The sequence below is a fragment of the Theropithecus gelada genome, chromosome 17 (assembly GCF_003255815.1).
Source record: "Theropithecus gelada isolate Dixy chromosome 17, Tgel_1.0, whole genome shotgun sequence".
NCBI lineage: Eukaryota > Metazoa > Chordata > Mammalia > Primates > Cercopithecidae > Theropithecus > Theropithecus gelada.
In genome coordinates this window covers 60253180-60277642 of record NC_037685.1, presented here as the reverse complement: position 1 = coordinate 60277642, position 24463 = coordinate 60253180, and the positions used below count along the sequence as shown (strand labels likewise).

Genomic DNA, 24463 nt, shown 5'->3' with positions numbered 1-24463 from the left:
AAAATGAATACTTAGGAACTGGTGCTGAGCCCAGGGCCCAGCCATAAATATGTTTTGTTTTCTTATCTGTGATTGCAGGGGGGAAGCAGCCCATCAATGGTCTTTGCCTGAAACGGTGAGTAAGGAAAGCAAAAGGCTGAGCATAACTAAATCTGCCTGTGGAAGAAATGGCAAACAATTCTGCAGTACTTTGACCTTGAATGCAGCTCAAGCAAACCACACTGGCTTCTACAGCTGCAAATATCTAGCTGTACCTACTTCAAAGAAGAAGGAAAGAGAATCTGCAATCTATATATTTATTAGTGGTAAGACTTCCATTTTCTACATTCTGTTTGCTGTTGCTTTGCAATGAGTCATAAATCTACCCTGGTCCATTGGAAGGATTGCTTTCCTAGTGAGTGTGAAAGAAACAGGTTAGGAAAGAGATTCCATCCTAGTTGTAGACACTTTCATGAATGTCAATTTTAACCAGAATTGTCAAGGCCTGGTCAGTCACTTGTGTGCTCCACAAAGAGAGAGACTGGTCTGTATAGGTGACCTCTGTACCCACAGCTCCTAGCACAGTATGTGGCCCATAGTTGGATGAATAAGTGAATAAAAGGATTTTAGTTCTATTCCTTAGTTATTGAGAAGCCCAAAATAGAATACATGATTTTTGTCATTTAACACAGCTGCATTCTCTTATATGTTGGAACTGTAAAATACTGTTGTTTCTACTAAATTAATAAACACAATGTTGCTGTTATCTTGAGTGTTATTTAACTGGTTCCAATGGACAATGTTGTATTATTTCATGTTCACTGAGGAACTACTACAATGACATGAGAACTGGCACTGACCAGGATACAGTGCAAAGGGTAAAAATGAATCATGTTTGATTCATTCTCTATGGTACTCGTAAAAAAATCATTTTCATTCATTCATAATTTTTATGATACTGTTTTTTCTTCCTTAGAGAATGAACAAATGAAGTAACATTCAAAGGGAAGAAATGCAAAATCTTTTAAGAAGTAGAAACTCACAGTAAAATCGGAACCCTGAGAAAGAATAATAAAAATGGCCTGTCACTTTCTTCTTCCTTGTTTAGTTCCAGTCAATTTTCACATCTTGAGGGGATTAAAGAAAAAGGCACACACACACAAACAAGGCTGTAGAGAACACGAAGCACACAAACAAGGCTGTAGAGAACACGAAGCAATATTAGTAGGCATTTCAGACACAGAATCAGGTTTAAAAAAAAAACAAAAACAAAAGAAAACAACCAACCATCAACTTCAATAGCTAAATATACATTGTGGGTCTACCTTCTGGTGAGTTCAAGAACTGGGTCTTTGCATTGGAGGTAGTACAATAGAATTAATGTTTTAGTGAGGTAGTTTTTTTGGTTTTTTGTTTGCTTGTTTTGTTTTGTTTTGTTTGAGATGGAGTCTAGCTCTCTCACCCAGGCTGGAGTGCAATGGCACGATCTCAGCTCACTACAACCTCCCCCTCCCAGGTTCAAGCAATTCTCCTGCCTCAGCCTCCCGAGTAGCTAGGATTACGGGAGTCTGCCACCACTCCCGGCTAATTTTTTTATTTTTAGTAGAGACGGGGTTTCACCATGTTGGTCAGGCTGGTCTCGAACTCCTGACCTCAGGTGATCCACCTGCCTCAGCTTCCCAAAGTGTTGGGATTACAGGCATGAGCTACTGCACCTGGCCATGAGATTTTTTTAAATTTGTGAAATAAGGCAACTAGACAGTGTTTTCCCTGAGCATAACATGTACGTATCCAGATTCAGGATTAGTCTTAGGAGACAGCAGAACAGTTGCCTGTTATTGACAGTAACCTCTTTGTAGCTGCCATCAGCCTGATTTTGACTGAGCCACTTTCATGTCCCCAATCCTCCAAATTCTGTTTTGACATTTTGTACTTGGTCAGCGGGTAGATAACTGTAAGGGACTAACCATCCAAGCAGTTTGCCATCAAGGGATGCAGTCAGCTCACTTCCACGTAGGAGTGGGAGGTAGGCCGGGGAACTTTGCTTGGGGAAGTCATCCCGCTTCTAAAGCAGGGATGAAAGGATGGCAGGCAGGAATAAGGAAGGGTGGAGAAGGTGCAGCATTAACAGCAGAGACTTTCAGAGAGGTACTTTTGCAGCTGAGGGGGAAAGAAAACATGCTTGATAGTGGTGGAAAAAGCCATATACTCAGCCATCTGTTCCCTTTCTCTAATTCCACATAGCATATTGTGTTCTTTCCGACATTTGTAGAGAAAGGAAAACACTGCAGTGAGTCACAGACTGCCCCTGTCTCTCTAGGGGAGAGGGAGAAAAATGTACTCATTCTAATATTTTCATAAAACTTTCTCCTATGGGTTTATCAGTCTGACTTGCAAATTAAACACTTAAATGAATAAAAAGAAAACTATCTCTTTTTGTTTTCTAATAAACAGTGTTCAGCTATTTTCACCTTTAACTCCTCAACTATTCAATAGACACCATGGCTTTATGGAGCCAGGAAGTACAAGCCTCTCCACTCAGTCCCCTACTATCACAAAGGAGAGACACTGCTACTTAGAATTAGTTCCATTTCAACTACACAACAGAGCAGATCTGGCAAACAATCATGACTTTGAGTGTCAAATTCATTGTTCATCTAAGCCCTGGGATGGCACAGTCCATGTCTGTCCTGGTTACTTTTATCCGCAATGTGCCTCCCTGGTAAGAGAGCCTTGCACATATTAAGAAATCAATAATACTTGCTAAAGGAATAAATGAATGGATTAACAGGTGCTGTGTGGAATACCATGTTAAAATTGACATTGAGGATAAATTCCAGGCTTAGTGGGAAAAAGTGCCATGATTGATTATTGATGTCTCGTGTAAGACTGTGGGGGAGCAGTGGCCATTAGGTCATGTATTTATCGTGTCTGCCTTCCTGTAATAGTCCACAACCATTCGCAGAAAATTACAAGTTCCAATATCATAAAACACTTGCATAATTTGCTAGACATCAGGAAATTATCTATCACAAAGATTGTTTTTGGATAAGGAAGGATTGTGAAACGCATTGTATTTCATAGGTTATTATGGAATACACACATATATATACAAACATACTGTGAATATTATATGAGCTCATTGGAAAAATTGGTATGATAATATTATGAGACTACTATTTTTAAATAGCACTGATACTAAAAGATGTTGGAATCAATAATGGTAACCATGGAAGAGCCTTCTGAATCTTGTTTGCTAATTGATTTAATCAGCAAATATTTAGGAAACAGTTACTATGGGCCTGTAACTGTACTACTGTGAATAGTAACACCTATTTTGTTATTTGTTTCCTGGTAGGGTGATATTGGTCTCATAATCACACCTTGTTAAAGTCCAAGATAACTGTGATATAATCCATTAAACAATCATAACTTTTCCGCGGAGCCTAGTATTTTATATATCTCTCTTTTCATTATTTTATTAACTCTCTCTCTGAGAAAATTTGATCTTCTGCTTCCATTGTTACTGAACACTTCCATGACAGGTTTATTTTAGTTCAGGAGCACAAAACTTATCTCTGATGACTCAGAGCATTGTCTCTGGCACTAATAAAACTCCAACCATTTCCTAATACACAGCTGTGATTATTCGCCAGATATTAGCTTGGTTATCATGTATTTATTATTGCTGAATATTTACTTTAGAATATGTTTGCGGGATTTCAGCCCCGATAAGCATCTGCAGATTATTGGGATTTCATTTTATTTTTCTCCGATGATGAGTAACCGCATTTAGACACGTCTTTTGAAAAGGTAGATTTGTAGACTAATAGCGTTTTAAGAAAAAGAATCAGGAGTGCAGCTCTGTCTACATATCATGAAATCCAGCATGCAAATTATGAACAAACTGTTACTTAGGCATTATTGACTGCCTGCTGCGTAACAGGCACCGTTCCCACCTGAGCACTGATTAGGATGTAACCTCTGATATGTAATGCTCAGAAAAATCAATATCAGCACTTTGTCATTCCAGCTTGTGTAAATCCACCAAACCTCTAGCATAATGTAGTAAATCAGTTTAAGCACCCAAGTAATTATATTTAACTACTTTACTTAATTACCGAATTATCTAGTAAATTTAAGTTTCCACCAATACAATAATTTCTTATATTTATTTATTTTCACTTAAACAAATGGTTTCATTTGCTTTATGCCATTTAATCCTCACAACCATCCAATGAAGCATCATTCTCTTCATTTTACAAGCGAAGGACCAAGAATCCACTTCACATCAGGGCTCTGTGGGGAGTCATGGGAAAGTGCTAGCACTGGAATAAGGTGGTCAGCTTTTCCCTTCACATTCTCAGTGGCAGGAGGAGATCGGAAGGGGCAAGACTGAGGCAGGAAGACCAGATAGGGGCCTGCTCTGTGCATCAAAGCAGGTGGAAGGCGGTGTCCTGAGTTCACTTTGGTTGTGGTGGGGAAGGAGAGTTAATAGAATTGGGGGATTCATTGGCCTTGGTTATCAGAGGTTTAGTGGCTGAGGGAAAGAGGGGAATCAATGTGACACTCAGAATCCTGGAAGGGGCCACTTGGTCCCACAGCCAGGTGGAGCTTTGCCACACTAAATTACATTGATGCAAAGGCACCATCATTATCATCATCCTCTCTGGATATACCCTTGGTATGGCTTTTGAATCATAATAGTGGAAAATATGGTATACATTTGTAAAAATTGCTTTCTTAAAAATGAATTGAATATAGCTACAAAATACCAGGTCATAAACAAAAAGTTGAAATGGAACTAATTACAAAGCACCTCCTAATTACAACAGAATACAATTCTTCTACCAATTTCTAGAAGAATATTAATGTTGGGGCTATTTAGGAGAACCTCATCCCCTTGGAGAGAAAAAGGAGCACTTTTGCACTTCTTTTCTGACACTCTGGTCTACACAGGAAATTGGCTCTAGGTCAGCCTTTTCTCACAGTTAGAAGATTTCATTGAAAATATTATTGTAATGTGTTAGTTATGACTGTAAAGTAAGAAAACTGACCAGACAAGTTTTTTTTTTTTTTTTTTTGAGACGGAGTCTCGCGCTGTGTCACCCAGGCTGGAGTGCAGTGGCGCGATCTCGGCTCACTGCAAGCTCCGCCTCCCAGGTTCACGCCATTCTCCTGCCTCAGCCTCCGAGTAGCTGGGACTACAGGCGCCCGCCACCACGCCCGGCTAGTTTTTTGTATTTTTAGTAGAGACGGGGTTTCACCATGTTAGCCAGGATGGTCTCGATCTCCTGACCTCGTGATCCGCCCGTCTCGGCCTCCCAAAGTGCTGGGATTACAGGCTTGAGCCACCGCGCCCGGCCAGACAAGTTTTTTAATGGCATCTCCAAAGTGTTTAAGACTTGTCAATATCTTTAATTTAGTTAGCAAGACCTTAAACTCAGGGTGTTGAGCTCCCAACACCCCACACCGTGAGGTTAGTTTCTCTCTCTCTCACTAGCCGTAAGCTTCTAGGGTCTATTTAAACATAATATCTCCTCTTGAAAAATTATAATCGAAAAGCAAAAATGATGGGGGTGGGTGGATCCCTTCTAGTTCATCCCTGTAAAAGAAACTCGTCTCTTCTCTTCTGCTTCTCTTTACTTGATTGTTTTCCTCTCTGACTCTATTAAAGTCAATGGGTTGGAGCATTTTTACAACAAATTTTTCCACAGTTGATTTCCCCATATGCATAAAACTCATGAGATTTGCATAGCAGCATAATTTGAGGTAGAAACATTATCGGATGCATTGGGAATATAACTGAAAGCAGTAGAATTTCTAACAACTTAGATGTTCTGGGAAAGAATAATAATTATGCTTTTATATAAACGTGTTTAGTGGGGGGAAAATAAAAAGCTCTACCTGGCTATGAAACCTTGAGCGAGTAGAAATCCTACCAGTGCAGATATTCTGATTCTTTTTTTATTTTTATTTTTACTTTTATTTTTAATTTTTTTGAGACAGAGTCTTGCTGTCTCACCCAGGCTGGAGTGCAGTGGCGATTCTGAGGAGGATGCAATGAACTCATTTGTACTGAACTTCAGTTTACCTTAAGAGCTTTTACTTAATTATCTCTGAGAAAAAGGGAGTTGGTATTTCTTCCATGTTATATATGAGAAAACAGCCTCAATTACTTGCACGAGCTAGACAGCGCTCATACATTGAGAAGCCAGGATGAGGATCCAGCTAGGTTAGGGCTATTCCCTCTGCACTGGAGTTGTAGCTCTTGACATCAAACTATGAATGAGTTGTTGTTTTAATTGTTAAGAACGTAGATTATATAGTTATTAAAAATTTTTAACCTCGAATTTAATTTTTTTCTTTTGAGGAAAAATTTACTAAGTTGAGCAGGGCTTTTTAAAATGTGCCTCCAAATTCATTAATGGGCTATGGAATCAAATGAATGGGTTGCAACCTGCATTAAAAAAAAAAAAAAAAGCTGGGAGCTGGGGCATCCACCTGTAGTCTCAGCTATTTAGGAGGCTGGGGCAAGAGGATCACTGGAGCCCAGGATTTGAGGCTGCAGTGAGCTGTGATTGCACCTGTGAATGGCCACTGTACTCCAGCCTGGACAACATAGTGAGACTGTGTCTCAAAACAGAAAAACCAACCCAGGATAGAAAAGAAAATATCCAAGTAAATTGCAAAGAGTAAGGGTAAGTGTTGTTTAGTAAAACTATTTTTGTTTCAATTTTATACACGCATATATCCATTTTACCTGCATAAATGTACGTGTGTGTGTGTGTGTGTTTAATGGGTCTGACATAAAATGTATTTCTTATTATGAAAGTTAGCATAATAAGTTTAAAAATTACCAGGATAGGCCATAGCTATTATTTAGGTAAGCAGTGCCAATTGTAAGCACTGTGATTTTTTTGGGGGGGTGGGGGTGTGGAGGGGCACACCAGTACTGAAACAGAGGCCTGGAGAAAACGTGGCTGTGGAAAGAAGCCCTCTCCTTTAGCTGATCTGGGTCCACTGCTTTTGGTGGCTCTGTGCAATCCACTCATTTCATTCCTGAACTTAGTTTTCCCACTCAGAGCCTCGGCCCAGGAGTTTCCACCGGCAGGAATCGGTCTGCAGATGTTGATTACATACCTACTCCACACAAGGCCCTGTTGTTTGTTGTGTGGGAGACATAAAAAGCAAAGTCACAGAATCCTGTAATTGTGAAGTCCCTCAGTTACTTTCTAGGACCATGGCTCACAGATTTGTGAGTATTTTTTAAAGCACGAGTTTTATTTTTTAAAGAATAACTATTGTTCCCAAGTGGGTCTCTAAGGAGTGAAGAGGGCTCTGTTAATAGCCCCTAATGGGGAGCGCTATTCTTGTTCTGTGAGGCGTGGCTGTTGCTCCAACACTGCCTGCCTTTAGATCCCTTCCCAGATCTGACACAATTTGGCACACACAGGAGGCTCAGCCAACACTGCCCAGCTGGGTGATGGTTGGGCAGATGGTGTTTGTTGCCCAATCTGCCAGACTGGTATGGCAAGTCCAATAAACATCTCCATGGAACCAGCAGGGACATCAACAGAGTAGCAATCTGCAGGCTTTATCACCTAGCCTCGTTGCCTCCACTTTCCCCCTGTGGGGATCAGAAGGACCCTTGTAAGGTGGGAATGCACCAGGAACGTGGTCCCTTCATCCCCAGACCAAAAAGAGGTGTTCATGCTTTCGTGCAGGTCAGCACTGTGATGGGCAGAGAGCAGCACATGGCTGAACAGATTGCCAAAGCTTCAAAAATATGTCAATGGAATCACTGTCATAATTTCATGAGATAAACTTTAAAGAGAAAGTATTGTTTCTATTCATCAAAATTCTCCTCCAAGGGAAAATAAGCAAAAACAGTTTACATTTTGCAGGAAGAAAACAAGAAAGCTCCCAAAATAAAACCCAAACTCATAGCCACATTAGTTGGTTGAATTTTTTAGGCATAGATTTCTTAGGAAATCTATGACATTATCTAATGTTGCTTGGTTAATGTCTAGAGTCTTCTCTGGTTTTAAATTTCTGTTTTCCACATGGCCTCATTCTCTCCTCCCCCTGCCTATGCAAAGAGCTTCCCTCCCTTACTCATCTCACCTCTATCCTTAACATGTGGTTCCTTCCATGTATTTTCTGAAATGTGTGTTTCTTCTACCACTAATATTCCAGTAGGAACTGGTTTCCAAAGTTTTGATCAGGAATTGTCTAGGGTTCCTACCATAGAGTCACTTGAGTCCCTGCATTGCCAGGAGGCCACAAATGCAGACAGGTTGGGTGATGGATCCTGTTTTTCCTCTCACATCCCTACTGGATGCATTTGCTCAGGAGACTGGCGAACATGTTGGGGTGAACAAAGGTGGGACTCTCAGTCTCTGGATGACATGTCTGGAAACCCAAGTGAGATTCCTAGAATGGCAGCAACCCGAGACTGACGTGCATCCGCAGAATTGTCCTTCAAATTCTCTAAAGAACTCCTAGGAATTTTCTGGCCCATCTGCACACATCTTCATCAAAAACCTAGTACAAGGTCAAGTTTTGCTGGATTTATTTTTTCATTTTGATGAAGATGTGAAAGAGGGGAAACAGATATTTCTAGGGTTTAAAATACACACTGTTGATGTTGTTGTTTGCAATCGCAGATTTTTTCTTGGGAATTAGACCCCTCTACATCTTGACTGTGCACTCCCTCTAGGGCTGAAGTATGAAGGAGATTATTCATTCTATCTATCACTGGCAGACAGCTGATTAGGACCACATGGCGAGAGTTTAGAGAACAGTAACTTAACTCTTAACCATTTTCTTTTCCAGCTATGTGAAAATTGGATGGAAGACATTCTTGATATCTTTAAGCCCTGCCATGTCACATTTTCCTTCTAAAAACATTTCTGTCAATAAACACCAAGGAAGTTTGACCACAGAAGACCCTGACATGTGATTGGGACAGAAGCCACTCATGTTGGTAGACTTGTTGGCAGTCAGGAACAAATGCATCTTCTCTCCTTGGCCTCTGCCCCAGACCATGTATTCTCCTAGGATGTCCTAGGAATTTCATCCTTATCACTTGGTGTGTGGACATGTAAAATGTTCAGGCCATTCCCTCAGAGAGAAAACAATTTCTGGGGCTCTCTAAAATCCATACCAGAAAAAAATTTCACATGCCATCTCTCTAGAGCCACATTGCTAAGATTTACTAGCAACAATGCAGTTATACATCGTCAGGCATTTAGTAGAACTATATAAGTACTCAAAAAGAATCAGAATGAACATAGTCCTGAATAAGCTACTTGGACAAAACTTAAGACTTTGAAAAGTTGATGACTGTGGTGGAATTATGAAATCTAAAGATGGGCTGGGCGTGGTGGCCCACGCCTGTAATCCCAGTACTTTGGGAGGCTGAAGTGGGCAGATGACTTGGGGTCAGGAGTTCAAGATCAGCCTGACTGACATGGTGAAACCCCATCTCTACTAAAAGTACAAAAAAATTAGCTGGGTGTGGTGGCGCATGTGTATAGTCCCAGCTACTCGGGAGGCTAAGGCAGGAGAATCGCTTGAACCTAGGAGGTAGAGGTTGCAGTGAGCCAAGATTGCGCCACTGCCCTCCAGCCTGGGTGACAGAGCAAGGCTCCGTCTCAAAAAAAAAAAGAAGAAAAGAAAAGAAATCTAAAGATGGTAATGAAGTCCAAAGGCAATAAAACCGACCATATTCTCTCATTTTTTCCCCTACAATCAAGAAGTGTGAAAAACAATGGATCAAAACTTTATGGTTTTAAGGATTTTAAAAAATCTCCCTCAAGTGATCTTTTAAGAAAAATAAGCAAGGGACTTTTTCAGAAGAAATCCCCTTAAGCTGAAAAGGCTTTACGTTTCTGGCATTTCATAACTTTAACAATGATAATGAAATGCTTGCCTTGCTTGGAGATGAGGAGGTGATCTGTTTTTATCTTTATGGTCCTTCCAGTTCTAATATTCTACAGTTTTTCCTTTAACTATTTAAAATATTTGTTGTGTGTCATTTGATGTATTTTTGCTGAATTCTGTTGGCTAGCTGATTGTGTCGTTCAAAATAGGTAGCTTACTAAAGCAGTAAACACCCCTCCCTTCCTTCCTTCCTTCATCAAATATCAATTAATAAGCTACAGTTGAAACAACATGATCCAGGCTTCAGACTGGTTTCAAATCCCTGTTTGGATACTCACTAGTTCTTTGACTTTGGACAAATTACTTAATAAGGAGAATGGTTAACATTTAGGTGGATCTTAATCCATGCTGGGTGCCATCCTAAGCATTTTGCATTCGTTAACAGATTTTATCCTCACAACAATCCTGTGAAGTAGGGCTCTCATTTTAAAAATTAGATGTGTGTGCGTGTATGTGTGTGTATGATTTTTTTTTTTTTTCCTAGAGCAGTTTCAGGTTGACAGCAAAATTGAAAGGAAGGTACAGAGATTTCCTAAATACCCCTTGTCCCCACATACGTAGTCTTCATTATCAACATTCCCCACCAGAGTGGCACTTTTGTTTCAGTTAATGAACCTACAGTGAGACATCATAATCACCCAAGTACAAAGTTTACATGAGGGTTCACCCTTGGTGTTGGACATTCTGTGGGTTTGGAGAAACATACAATGACATGTATCCACTTACAGTACCATACAGAGTATTTTCACTGCCTGAAAATCCTCTGTGCTCTACTAAGTCATCCTTTCCTTCATCCCAACCCCTGGCAAACACCTATCCTTATCTTCTTTTTTTTAATTTGAGATGGAGTCTCATCCTGTTGCCCAGGCTGGAATGCAATGGCACAATCTCACCTCACTGCAACCTCCGCCTCCCAGGTTCAAACGGTTCTTCTGCCTCAGCCTCCCAAGTAGCTGGGATTACAGGTGCCCGCCAACATACCCAGCTAATTTTTGTATTTTTAGTAGAGACGGGGTTTCACCATGTTGGCCAGGCTGGTCTTCAGCTCCTGACCTTGTGATCCACCGGCCCCGGCCTCCCAAAGTGCTGAGATAACAGGTGTGAGCCACCGCGCCCGGCCGGCAAACACTTATCTTTCTTACTGTTTCCATAGTTTTGCCTTTTCCAGAATTCATGTAGTTGGAATCAGACAGTTATGTAGCCTTTTCAGATTGGCTTCTTTCATTTAGTAATATGCATTTAAAGTTCCTCTATGTCTTTCCATGGCTTAATATCTAATTTCTTTTTATTGCTGAATAATATTCCATCATATAAATATTTTTATATTCATAGTTTATATATTTTTATATTCATTATATAATTATGTTCATAGTTTATTTACCCATTCACCTACCAAAGGACATCTTGACTGCTTCCAAGTTTTAGCAATAATGAATAAAGCCGCTGTAAACATCCCTGTGCAGGTTTTGTGTGGATCTGATTCTTCAGATCCTTTGGGCAAATACCAAGGAGCATGATTGCTCAATTTTAGGGCAGCTGAATGGCTAGTTTTGTAAGAAACTGCCAAACCATCTTCCAAAGTGGCTGTCTCATGTTGCATTCCCACCAGTAGCAAATGACAATTCCTATCACTCTGCCTCCTTGCCAACATGTGCTGTTGGCAGTGTTTTGGATTTTGGCTGCTCTAATAAGTAGGTAATGGTCTCTCATTGTTATTTTAGTATGCATTTTCCCAATGACATGAAGTGGAGCACCTTTTCATATGCTTATTTGTGGTCTGTATGTCTTCTTTGGTGAAATGACCCATTTTAAACAGGGTTGTTTGTTTTCTTACTGATGAGTTTTAAGAATTCTTTGTATGTTTTGGAAAACAATTCTTTTTAGCTGTATCTTTTGCAAATATTTTCTCCCAATCTGTGCCCTGTCTTCTCATTCTCTTGATGTTGTCATTTGCAGAGCAGGAGTTTTTAATTTTAATGAAATCCAGCTATAGATCATGCCTTTAGTGTTGCATCTAAAAAGCTATTGTCATACCGAAGTTCATCTAGGTTTTCTCTGGTTATATTCTAGGAGTTTTATAGTTTTGCATTTTACATTTAGGTCTCTATGATCCATTTTGACTTGATTTTTCTAAAGAGTGTAAGGTCTAGACTCATTTTTTGTTTGTTTGTTTGTATGCAGATGTCCAGTTTTTCAGCACCATTTATTGACAAGATGATTTTTGCTCCTTTGTCAAAGATCAGTTGACTGTATTTATGTGAGCCTATTTCTGGGCTCTATATTCTGTTCCACTGACCTACTTGTATATTTTTTTGCCAATATCACGCTGTCTTGATTACTATAGCTTTGTAGTAAGTCTTGAAGTTAGGTAGTGTCAACCTTCCAACTTTGTTCTTCTCCTTCAATATTGTGTTGGCTATTCTGGGTCTTTTGCCTCTGCATATAAACTTTAGGATCAGTTTGTCCATATCCACAAAGTAACTTCTGGGATTTTGATTGGGATTGCATTGAATCTGCAGATCAAGTTGGGAAGAACTGACATTTTAACAATATTGAATCTTTTTATCCGAGATGAAATATCTCTCCATTTATTTAGTTCTTCTTCAGTTTTGTTCATCATAGTTTTGTAGTTTTCATCATATGTACAGATTCTTATACATATTTTGATAGATTTATGTCTAGGTATTTCATTTTTGGGGGTGCTAATGCAAATGGTATTGTGTTTTTCATTTCAATTCTACTTGTTTTCATTGCTGGTATATAGGAAAGCAACTGACTTTTGAATTTAACTTTGTGTCCTGCAAGCTTGCTATAATCTCTTACTAGTTCTAGGGGTATTTTTGTTGAGTCTTTTTGATTTTCTGTACAGATGATCACATCATCTGTGAACAAAGGCAATTTTATTTTTTCTTTTCCTGTCTATATACCTTTTATTTCCCTTTCTTGTCTTATTGCATTAGTTAAGACTTCCAATGTGATGTTGGAAAGTAGTAGTGAGAGAGAACATCCTTGCCTTGATCATGGTATTAGTGGGAAATTATTATCATAGTCATCTCCATTTATTTCTCAGAAAGGGTAAGTAACTTATTCGAGGTTATATAACTAGCGCATGGCAGAGATGGCAACAAAGTTCTTGCCTGTAACCACCTCCCATAGTCAAGAGTGTATATGTGCAAAACCTTGAGGACAGTGTCTGGTGTGTAGTATGCACTATATAAGTGTTTGTTATTATTAATACTACCACTCATTATTACCATTTTTTGAGCTTGGTTTTCTCAACTGTAAAATGAGAAGAGTATTACTTCGGGGGCTATTAGGAGACTAAATGAGATAATATAGACTGCCTAACACTTAGGAGGCAGCAGTGATCAGTAGTAATCCCTATGTGTGAAAAACACTGTGCCAGACAGAGTAGGAAGTACAAAGATGATACCCACAACTTTTAGGGGGCCTCCAGTTTGGTGGGTCAAAGAAAATGAGTTACAATTAACCATTCTGCAAAGCATGATGGGAAAAGAACAGTAAAAGGGTTGCAGATGGGGGGTGCTCTGCCTGGGACATTCCACCCTTCCCCACTCCCCCACCCAGCTCTTCTGTAACAGCTCACTCTTCGTCATTTTTCAGGTCTCAAGTTAAATATCACCCCTCTGGGAACCACCCTAGGCCCTCCCAAACTCGGGATGGTGCTCCTGCTGACCTTTCACACAGGACTGACCTCTCACAGGCTCTAAGGACAGGACTGAGGCCATCCTGCTTACCATGATAGCCCCCGGACCCAACACAGGGTATAGTACACAGAAGGTGCTCAGTAAGTCTTTGTCAAATGAAAGAAACATGGGATTTTTAAGTAGATTAGTCTTACCTGACTTCCTTGACTTTAAAAAGGAAATTGAGGGCACACTGAGAAAATGAGACAAATGTGGGGGTCAAAATCACATCATGTGACTAAATCATAATCCCCAAATTTTCCAACAGACTAGAGCGGTGAACAGGGATTAGCAAAATGCGATGTAGCAGGAATACATATAAAGGCCTGTATTTGGCTTGGAAAACCCACTATCTACCCTAATACTGGATGGGGGAAGCCATGACTGAGACAGCACACATGCAAAAGACTTCAGACTTTCAGTTGACTCCATATTTACCAAGAGAATGTATCCAATCTTGGGATACATTAAGAAATATGTAGCACCCAGCCAGGCATGGTGGCTCACGCCTGTAGTCCCAGCACTTGGGGAGTCCGAGGCAGGTAGATCACTTGAGGTCAGGAGTTTGAGACCAGCCTGACCAACATGGTGAAACACCATCTCTACTAAAAATACAAAATTAGCCAGGCATGGTGGCACATGCCTGTAATGCCATCTACTTGGGAGGCTGAGGCAGGAGAATTGCTTGAACCCAGGAGGTAAAGGTTGCAGTGAGCTGAGATGGCACCATTGCACTCCAGCCTGGGCAACAAGAGTGAAACTCTGTCTCAAAAATAAAAATAAAAAAAAAAAGAAAGAAAGAAATATATAGCACCCAGAATAAAGGTGGTGCCAGACTTAGGTGATGCTAGACTTACTGTTTAGTTTACACCTCAAAAGGGATATTACAAATAGGAATTTCAAGCAAATTATTAATCCCTTTACACTTCATTGTCATCATCTTTAAAATGGGTGCCTGCCTTATAGGGTTGTGAACATTAAGTAATTTGATGATTTTGTTATTTTCATTGGCAAGGAGCAATTGAAAGGACTGAAATATTTAATCTAAAAATATAAAGAACTGGGTGGGAAAATAAGAGACATGAGTGACAGTCTCCTTCAAAGTTCTCTTATGTGAAAAAGAGATTAAGCTTCATCTTTATAATCCTAGATGGCAGAACAACTATGTAAGAATTTCAGCTTGACTTAAGGAAACACTTTCTGACATGCAAAGCTGTCCCAAAGTGGAACGAATGCCTTGGGAGTGGTTAGTCCCCATGCATCCAGGAGGCAGACACTCATTTGGTGGGACCAGACTAGATGAGGCCTCAGGACCTTTCCACTGCTGGGATTCATTAAGCACCTGGTGTAGGTCACTATCATTTATTGATGTCCGGCTCAGACTTGTTATTAATACATACATCACCTCATTTCATCCTTGAAACAACCCAATAAGAGAAATTCTTTTACAGAAAGTTAGAGAAATTCAATACCATGTTTAAGGCCGCATACTTCTGAAATTATCCAATCAAAGCTTTGGGCTCAAGTCTGGCTGACTCCAAAGGCCCTGGTCTTTCTAACGTGTCCTTGCCTGGGCTCCCACCCCCACTCCCTCAGACCTTTGTGTGAGTTATAAAATGGGAGAGAAGGGACAGGAGCGCATGCAGGGTTGCAAACTGGAAGTATGCAGGCTGGATTCAGCGGGCACACATGTTTTGATTGGCAGGCACAGCACTTTTGGCTGCCAATGCTTAATAGCTAGAAGAGTTCACATAAAAATTTCATTTCCTACTTATCTTTAAAAACTGGAAACACTAGCCACACTGGCCCATATTTCCACTTGGCAATAATGGACTGCAGCAAGCAGGGACGGCCCCCTTCAGACACGGGCTCACGTTCCCAGCTGCCACCACGCCTCCTGTCCCACCTCCAGTTCCTCCACTCGTGTGCCTGGCCCCCAGAGGGAAGTCAGTGTGCTACTCCCAGTGTGAACATTTCAAATGAATGCATAACAAATCGTGAGTTTAGGAACAGGAAAGTGCCTGTCCCACATTCCAGATGAGGAGGCTGAGCCCTAAAGAGTCCCGTGGTGGCACGGGTCATCAGTGCAGCACTTCGACACAGCCTGACTCCTTCCTCCCCTCAACTGCCCGCCCCCTACCCCGACCCCCCTGCACACAGCTGTGCTGATGGAATGCGTCAGGACTGTGCTCTCGGAAAATCCACAGTCCCCAGTGTCCCCACTGGAGAGGGGTCTGATCAGGCATCCTTTGCACCTGACAGGGAATTTCCTCCCCAGACTCCAGAAAACAGGCCTTGCTCTGGTGTGACTGTTGGTTCTTTTTTTTTTTTTTTTTTTTTTTTTTTTGAGACGAAGTCTCTCGCTCTGTCACCCAGGCTGGAGTAGAGTGGCGCGATCTCGGCTCACTGCAACCTCTGCCTCCCAGGTTCAAGCGATTCTCCCACCTCAGCCTCCCAAGTAGCTGGGACTACAGGCGCCTGCTGCCACACCCAGCTAATTTTTTGTATTTTAGTAGAGATTTCACCGCCTTGCCCAGGCTGGTCTCGAACTCCTGAGCTCAGGCAATCCTCCCACCTCGGCCTCCCAAAGTGCTAGGATTACAGGCATGAGCCAGCATGCCTGGCCGACTGTTGGTTCTGAGAGGGTCTTCACCATCTCCTAAAAAGTCCCCAGCACCTTACAGCTGAGAGCTAAGCAGAGGATCTGATGACTCAGGCTTGGTTTACATGGTGAGACTTCATCAGTCTATTCTTTCCATTTCTAGTCCTGTCAGAAGGTTCCATGTTACTCCTGTTTCTGGGCCCTCATTTCTCTCCCACTGAGTGTGAATATTTGAAGATGTAATTGTCATGCTTGAGTCATTCAGGAGTGTCGGGGCCAGATTTTGGTGTGGTAGAGGGAGACTAGCCTCGGATCAGGAAGCATGAATTCAGTTTTTGCTCGGCCATTAATCGTATTCCTGTGCTTGTGGGAAGGTCTCTCCTCTCTGGGCCTCAGTCTTCTCATCTGTAACATGATAGGCAATATTACAGCATCTTAAAAGTCCTTTGACAGTTTTATAATGTTATGATTCAGAGGCAGAGCTGGGAATAAATAATAGGACTTGGGACATGGCCAAAAATCTTAGCAGTAGAAGAAAGATTTATAGTAATCCATTAGAGTTCCTTGCTTTTGCTTTTTCTTTTCATTTCCCTCCCTCCCTCCCTCCTTCCCTCCCTCCCTCCTTCCTTCTTTTCTCCCTCTCTCCCTCCCTTCCTCCCTTCTTCCTTTCTCCCTTTCTCTTTTTCTTTTCTTTTCTTCTGAGATATCTCAACTGATCAAGATGAAGATCTCTGACTGAGGTCAGTCATGTGGTTAACAGAACGTAGAAACCGCCAGCCAGCTTAGTGTGAAAACCCAGAGAGCGCAGAAAGCTGAGACCTTAATCTTACAGTCCATCAAGCTTCAATTCAGCCAGCATTCCACTCTCACTGAGATCTTCAACTCACTTACTCAGATCTTAGCTGTAAATTTTTAAAATGAGGTCCCTACTTCCCTTCAAGGCAGGTATTAGTACTTTTTCCTCTAATCAACATGAACACTCGTGTGTGAGGTATGTGTGTGTGTCTGCTCAGCTAGACTCTGAGGACTTGAGTCCAGGGACTGTCCGTGTGCACAGTGCTGGATACATAATATGTCCTGATTTCACCTTTCTTTCTTGCTTCATCTTATATCTTCTCCGTAAACATCTGTTGACAGTGTGCCATGTGTCCGCCTCTGCTGGACATCAGATTGAGGGGATTGGTTATCCTGATCCCCTGCCGCTAGACACCCACATTCCAAAGAGCATTCCAGGGGGCTTAGGCGAAGCCAGAGGAAGGAGAAAAGGAACCGCCACTCCTGTTCTCTCCTTTCTAACTCTTCTCCTTTACTCTGCTCTTGCTATTCAATCTGCTGTTATAAGTGAGGCAGTGCAAAAAACAAAAAACAAACAAAAAAAACCAATGTCTTTCCTCTGTGGAAAGGCGGGTAGTAGGCAAAGAGCTCTTTTTTAGAAAGAGGCATTTCTTATTTTTTTTTTAACCACACAAATAATACATTTTTAAATGTTTCATTTCAGAATGGCATCTTGAGTCTGAAACACAATGACTTTTCTCTAAGTTTACCCTGCCCAAATAGAAATATTTGTGTAACATGTAAGTATCTGTCTGCACGGCAGAAACTAGCAACTGATTTTCTGATATTCCTAAGCCAGTCTCAGTGAGATTTTTCATTACCTTTGAATTTGTATATGAATCCACCAATAGTGGCGACAGTTGTTATATTTTTAGCTGATAAGTTATAGTTGAAGTTTTTATGATATTCATTTGGGTAACCAGGATAGCTCACTAGGAGATATTAAATTGCACGTTCCATGTGGACCATAATACCCACCCACACCAGGCAAGTATTCCCACATGTGTGAAGGCAGAGATGTTTCATTATGCTACCTGCCCACCAGGGGCTGCCAACAAGGAACTGAAGGACATTTTTTTTTTTCTTAGAGACAGGGTCTTGCTCTGTTGCCCAGGCTGGAGTGCAGTGACACTGTAGCCTTGAATTCCTGGGCTTCGATTGATCCTCCTATCTTAGCCTCCAGAGTAGCTGGGACTATAGGTGTGTACGACCATGCCCAGCTAATTTTTTAAATTTTTTTGTAGACATGGGGTCTCACTATGTTGCCCAGGCTGATCTCAAACTCCTAGCCTCAAGTAATCCTTCTGTCTTGGCCTCCCAAAGTGCTGGAATTATAAATGTGAGCCACCATGCCCAACCTTGAAAGACATATTTAAAATCATGATGATTCTATCACAGGGGAACATTTTATTTTTTATGAGTGGCCCAAACTGGATGTGGGAGGGGAGTGGGAGAGAAATGCTGCAAAGACTCATAAGGTGAGGAGTTTACCCTGGGAGATCTCTGGGAACCATTCCAGCTCAGCCAGCTCAGGAAACAGTGGATCATCATTTCTAAGAAAGAGACTAAACCTCTGTTTTAGTTCAAAATAAGTTTTATCGAGATATAATTTACATTCCACACCTATTTAAAGTGATGATTCAGTGGTTTGTAGCATATTGACAGATATATGCAACCATCATCACCACAGTCAATTTTAGAACATTTCATTGTCTCAAAATAAACTCCATAGGCTTTAGCTATCACCCCTTATCCCCCCATATCTCCCTAACCCGAAACAACCACTAATCTACTTTCTGTTCCCATAGATTTGTCTCTTATGGGTATTTTATATAAATAGAATACATAATTTGTATTCTTTTGTGACTAATTTCTTTCACTCAGCATAATATTTTTGAGATTCTTTCATGTTGTATCATGTATCAGCACTTGATTTCTTTCTATTTCTGAATAATATTCCATTGTATGGACATATCACATTTTAGCTATCCATTAATCAACTGATGGACATTTGAGTTGCTTCTACCTTTGGCCTATTATGAATAGTGCTACAGTAAACATTTGTGTACAAGCTTTTGTGTGGACATAAGTTTTCATTCTCTTGGGTAGATACCTAGGGGTGGAATTGCTGGGTCATATGGTAACTCTATGTTTAACCGTTTGAGGAACTGCCAGACTGCTTTCCAAAGTGGGTGTACTACTTCACATTCCCACCAGCAGTGGATGAGAGTCCTAGTTGCTCCACATCCTTGCCAACACTTGTAATGATGTCTTTTTTATTATAGCCATTTTAGTGAGTATGCAGCGAATCTCATAGTGGTTTTGATTGGTATTTCCATGATGGCTTATGATGTTAAGTATCTTATCATTTGCTTATTCACTGCTTGTTTATCTTCTTTGGGAAATGTCAATTCAGATCCTTTTCCCATTTTTAATTAGCTTCTCTTTATTATTGAGTTGTAAGAGTTCTTCAACTTTTTATTATTTCATAAAATTGTATATTATATTTTATATATTCTAGAGATATAATATATAGATACATAATATATCTAGATTTTTATGTATTCTAAACATATAAGTATATAGGTTATATATGTGGATTTAAAAAATCTATTTGAGACATATAAAAATATATTTTATACATTCTAGATTTAAGTCCCTTATGAGATATATAATTTGCAAATGTTTTCTCCCATTCTGCAGGTTATCTTTTCACTTTCTACACAGTATTCTTTGAAGCACGCAAGTTTTAAATTTTGATAAAGTTCAGCTTATTTTTTCTTGTGTTATTTGTGCTTTTGGTATCATATATAAGGATCCAATGCCATATTTGAGATCATGAAGATTTACCTCTGGTTTCTTCTAAGAATATTATATTAGGCCAGGTGTGGTGGCTCATGCCTGCAGTCCCAGCACTTTGGGAGACAGGGGCAGGAGGACTGCTTGAGCCCACGAGTTCGAGACCAGCCCTGGCAACATAGTGAAACCCTCATCTCTACAAAAAATTTTTTAAAAAAATTAGCTGGGTGTGGTGGCACATTCCTATAGTCTGAGCTACTCAGGAGGTTGAGGTGAGGGCATCACTTACGCCTGGGATATTGAGGTTGCAGTGAGCCATGGTCATGTCACTGCACTTCAACCTAGACAAACTGAGACCCTGTTGCAAATATATATACACAATATATTATATATTATATAACTATAAAATATATTTTTTTATAGTTAGCAATTTTTGGTTAATATTTGTATATGGTGGGATATAAGAGTCCAACTCCATTCTTTGGCATTTGGAGTTGTTCCAGCAATATTTGTTGAAAAGATTATTCTTTCCCCACTGAATGGTCTCCTTGAATATCTAGTGGCCATAGACACATGAGTTTATCTCTGGGCTCTCAATTCTATTCCATTATCCATTGTGCCAGCACCATACTATCTTGATCATTGTAGTTTTCATTTGAAATCAAGAAATGTGGAGTACAGTCTTCCAAGATTGTTTTTGCTTTTCAGATTGTTTTGTCTATTCTGGTCTCGTGCAATTTCATATGAATTGTAGAATCACCTTGTCAATTTCTCTGAAGTCATCCGGGATTCTTATAGTTATTGCATTTAATCTATAGATCAATTTGGGGGGCATTAACATCTTAACAAAATTAAGTCTTCTAATCTATGAACATAAGATGTTTCCCACTTAGTAGATCTTCTTTAATTTCTTTCCACAATGTCTTACAGTTTTCAAAGTATAAGTTGTACGCTTCTTTTGTTAAATATATTCCTAAACACTTTATTCTCTTTGATGCTGTTATAAATGGAATCGTTTTCTTAATTTCAGGTTCAGATTGTTCATTGCAAATATATAGGAATATAATTCATTTTTGTACATTGATCTTATATCCTGCAATCTTACTGAACTCATTAATTCTAATAGTTTGTAGTGGATTCCTTAGCATTTTGTAAGATCAAGTCATCTGAAAATAGAGACTATTTTCCAAAATAGCTGCACCATTTTGGTCTTCCCAATCTGGATTTATTTTTCTTGCCCAATTGCTCTGGCTAGTACCTCTGGTACACTGTTGAATAGAAGCAGTGAGGGTGGATAATGATGTCTTATTTCTGATCTTAGGGGGAAACTTCCAGTGTTTCACCATTAAGTATGATGTTACATGTAGGGTTTTTTCTAGATGCCATTTATCAGGTTGAGGAAACTCAGTGCAATTCCCACTTTCCTGAGTGTTTTCATCATGAAAGGAGCTTGGATTTTTGTCAAATCCTTCTTCTGCCATTTTAAGATAATCATGTGGGTTTTGATTTTTATTCTATTGACATGATATAGTAATTGCATTAGTTTTTGGATGTCACATCAATCTTGCATTCCTGAAAAAAATTCCACTTGGGCATTGTATATCATTCTTTTTATATGTTTCTGAATTCAGTTTGCTAGTATTTTATTGAGTTTTTTGCAGCTACATTCATAATAGATATTGGTTTGTAGTTTTCTGGTGATGTCTTTGGTTTTGATATCAGAGTAAAACTAGCCTCCTAGAATGAGTTGGAAAGTTTTCCCTTCTCTTCTATTTTTTGGAAAAGTGTTTGAAAAATTGGTATTAGTTCTTCATGTTTGGTAGAATTGACTTGCCATCTGGGCCCTGACTTTCCCTTGTGAGCAGTTTGTTTTTGTTGTTGTTGTTGTTGTTGTTACAATTCAGTCTCTTGTTATAAGTCTACTGGGGTTGTCTAATTCTTGTTGAGCTTGTTTCAGTAGTTTGTGTATTTCCAAGCATTTGTCCATTTCATCTGTGATCTAATTTAATGGCATGTCATTATAATATTCCTTCATAATGCTTTTTAATTTTTAATTTTAATAGTAATGTCCACTGTTTCATTTCTTTTTAGTCTCACTCTGTCAACCAGGCTGGAGTGTAGTGGCACAATCTTGGCTCCTGCAACCTCTGCCACCTGGGTTCAAGCGATTCTCCTGCCTTAGCCTCCTGAGTAGCTGGGATTTACAGGCACCTGCCACCATACCTGACTAATTTTTGTATTTTTAGTAGAGATGAGTTTTCGCTGTGTTGGCCAGGCTGGTCTTGAACCCTTGACCTCAGATAATCCACCTGCCTCAGCCTCCCAAAGTGCTGGGATTACAGGCATGAGCCACTGCACCTGGCCCTGTTTCATTTCTGAATCTAGTAATTTGAGTCTTGTCTCTTTTTTTCTTGGCTTGTCTGGCTTAAGGTTTATTAGTTGTGTTTATCTTTTCAAAGAACCAGCTTTTGGTTTAGAAATTTAGTGAAACTAATTCTGTTGTTTTGCATTCTTTAATTTTACTACAATCTTTATTATTTTCTCCCGTATGCTTCCTCTAGGTTTAGTTTTCTGTTCTTTACCCAATGTTCTAAGGTGCAAGTTTAGGTTACTGATTTGAGATGTTTCTTCTTTATCAATATAAGCATTTATAGCTATAAATTCCTCTCTAAACAATGTTTTACCTTCATCCCATAAGTTTTAGTATGTTTTGTCTTCATTTACATTCATGCCAAAGTATTTTCTAATTTCTTTTTTAATTTCTTCTTTGACCCATTGATTATTTAGGAACGTGTTAATTTCCAAATATTTGTGAATTTTTCAAATTTATTTCTGTTACTGATTTTTAATTGCATTCCACTGTATTCAGACAACATACTTTGTATTATTTCTATTCTTTTAAATTATTTGAGGTTTGTTTTATGGTCGAGCATAAGGTCTATCTTGGAGAATGTTTCATGTGCACTTGAGGAAAATATATACCCTGCTGTGATGGGTGAAATGTTCTATAGATGTCTGTTGGGTATAATTGGTTAGTAGTGTTGTTCTGGTGTTCCACTGACTTTTTAAAATCTTCTGTCCAGTTGTTCTATCCACTTTTTTTTTTTTTTGAAATGGAGTCTTGCTCTGTTGCCCAGGCCGGAGTGCAGTGGTGCGATCTCAGCTCACTGCAACATCTGCTGCCTGGGTTCAAGCGATTCTCCTGCCTTGGCCTCCCAAGTGGCTGGGACTTCAGGCGTGCATCACCACACTGACTAATTTGTGTATTTTTAGTAGAGATAGGGTTTCACCATGTTGACCAGGCTGGTCTTGAACTCCTGACCTCAAGTGATCCAGCTGCCTTGGCCTCCCAAAGTGTTAGGATTATAGGCATGAGCCACTGTGCCCAGTCCACTATCTACTATTGAAAGTGGGGTATTGAAATCTTCACCTATTATTGTTGAACTGTCTATTTCTCCCTTTGATTTTGTCAGGTTTTGCTTCCTGTGTTTTAGTGCGCTGTTATTAGGTACATATATGTTTTTAATTGTTGTATCTTCCTCAAGGATTCATCCTCTTAATATTATCAAACACCCCTCTCTATCTTCACTAACCATATCCTCACTAATAATTTCTTATTTAAAAGTCCATTTTGTCTCGTGTTAGTATAACCACTCCAACTTTCTTGTGGTTGCTCCAAAGCTCTGTTTTGAGTTGTCAGTGACTTTGATGGGCAGTGTAAGTCAGCAAAGAACCTGCCTCTTTTCTTTTCTTGTTCATATTTCAAATAAAATATATTACCAATCAGTACATTCTCCTTGAGTATTACTTATGGTCCACAATATGAAGATCTGTATGATGTGAAAACTCTTATGTCTAGATAGAACCCTTTTCATGGGATTGGTTAATTCATTTTTATCCTCTCCACTTCATCTTCAATAAATGAAAATCATACCCTCCTTTAAAATGACTAGGTGTCCTCATGACCAGGAGAAAAATGCAATTAAAAGAAAGGCAACCAGGAAAAACTTTGTAAAAACCATAAATATGTACATGTGCTAGAAAACAACGTGTTTACTCTTGAACTCCTCTTCAAGTCAGAAACCCTAAACAATGGACATTTTTACTTGCTCTGAACCCAGCAGAAGAACTCCCAGGTGATGCCAGTTGGAAATGGAATTGATTGACGATAACATGCAGGGTCCACTATGTCTGTATGCTTCAATGTGCCAGCATGATTACAGATTTCAAAAGGAAAAAACCCATTTAAAAAATAGACATCATTCCATTCTGAGCAAGGGTCCCAGTTTGATCTTTCTCCATGTCTGAGCCCACTTGTTGTCCTGAAGGATAGGTGACAGCCCAGATACTCCCAGTGGGTGAGAAAAGCTCATATTCTATGCCAGTTTCCTGTCACTGCTTTGAGCTCTAAGAGTTCAGAGAGGTGAGGGCAGTGTGACCTCCACCTAGCTGAGTGTTGGCATGAGTCCCTGGTGACAGTGTGTCTGAGCTGCCAGTACACCGACAGTCTTTGGAGCAGCTCTTCCTCACTCTTTCAACAACCAGCCAATTTGGTCTCAGGAAATCACTCTGCAGTGCTGGCTGGGATTGGAAG

At 39.9% G+C, this 24463-nt stretch overlaps 1 protein-coding gene across 3 annotated transcripts in view; it reads left to right on the top strand.

The window, feature by feature from the left end:
* The window catches only part of FLT1 (fms related tyrosine kinase 1), a 195169-nt gene that overhangs the window by 28408 nt on the left and 142298 nt on the right, over window positions 1-24463 (top strand). For all 3 annotated transcript variants that reach the window (XM_025364472.1, XM_025364473.1, XM_025364474.1), the window contains exon 3: window positions 79-305. In XM_025364472.1, coding sequence (XP_025220257.1) covers window positions 79-305 — 227 coding nt within the window. The remainder of the gene's footprint in view (window positions 1-78; window positions 306-24463) is intronic.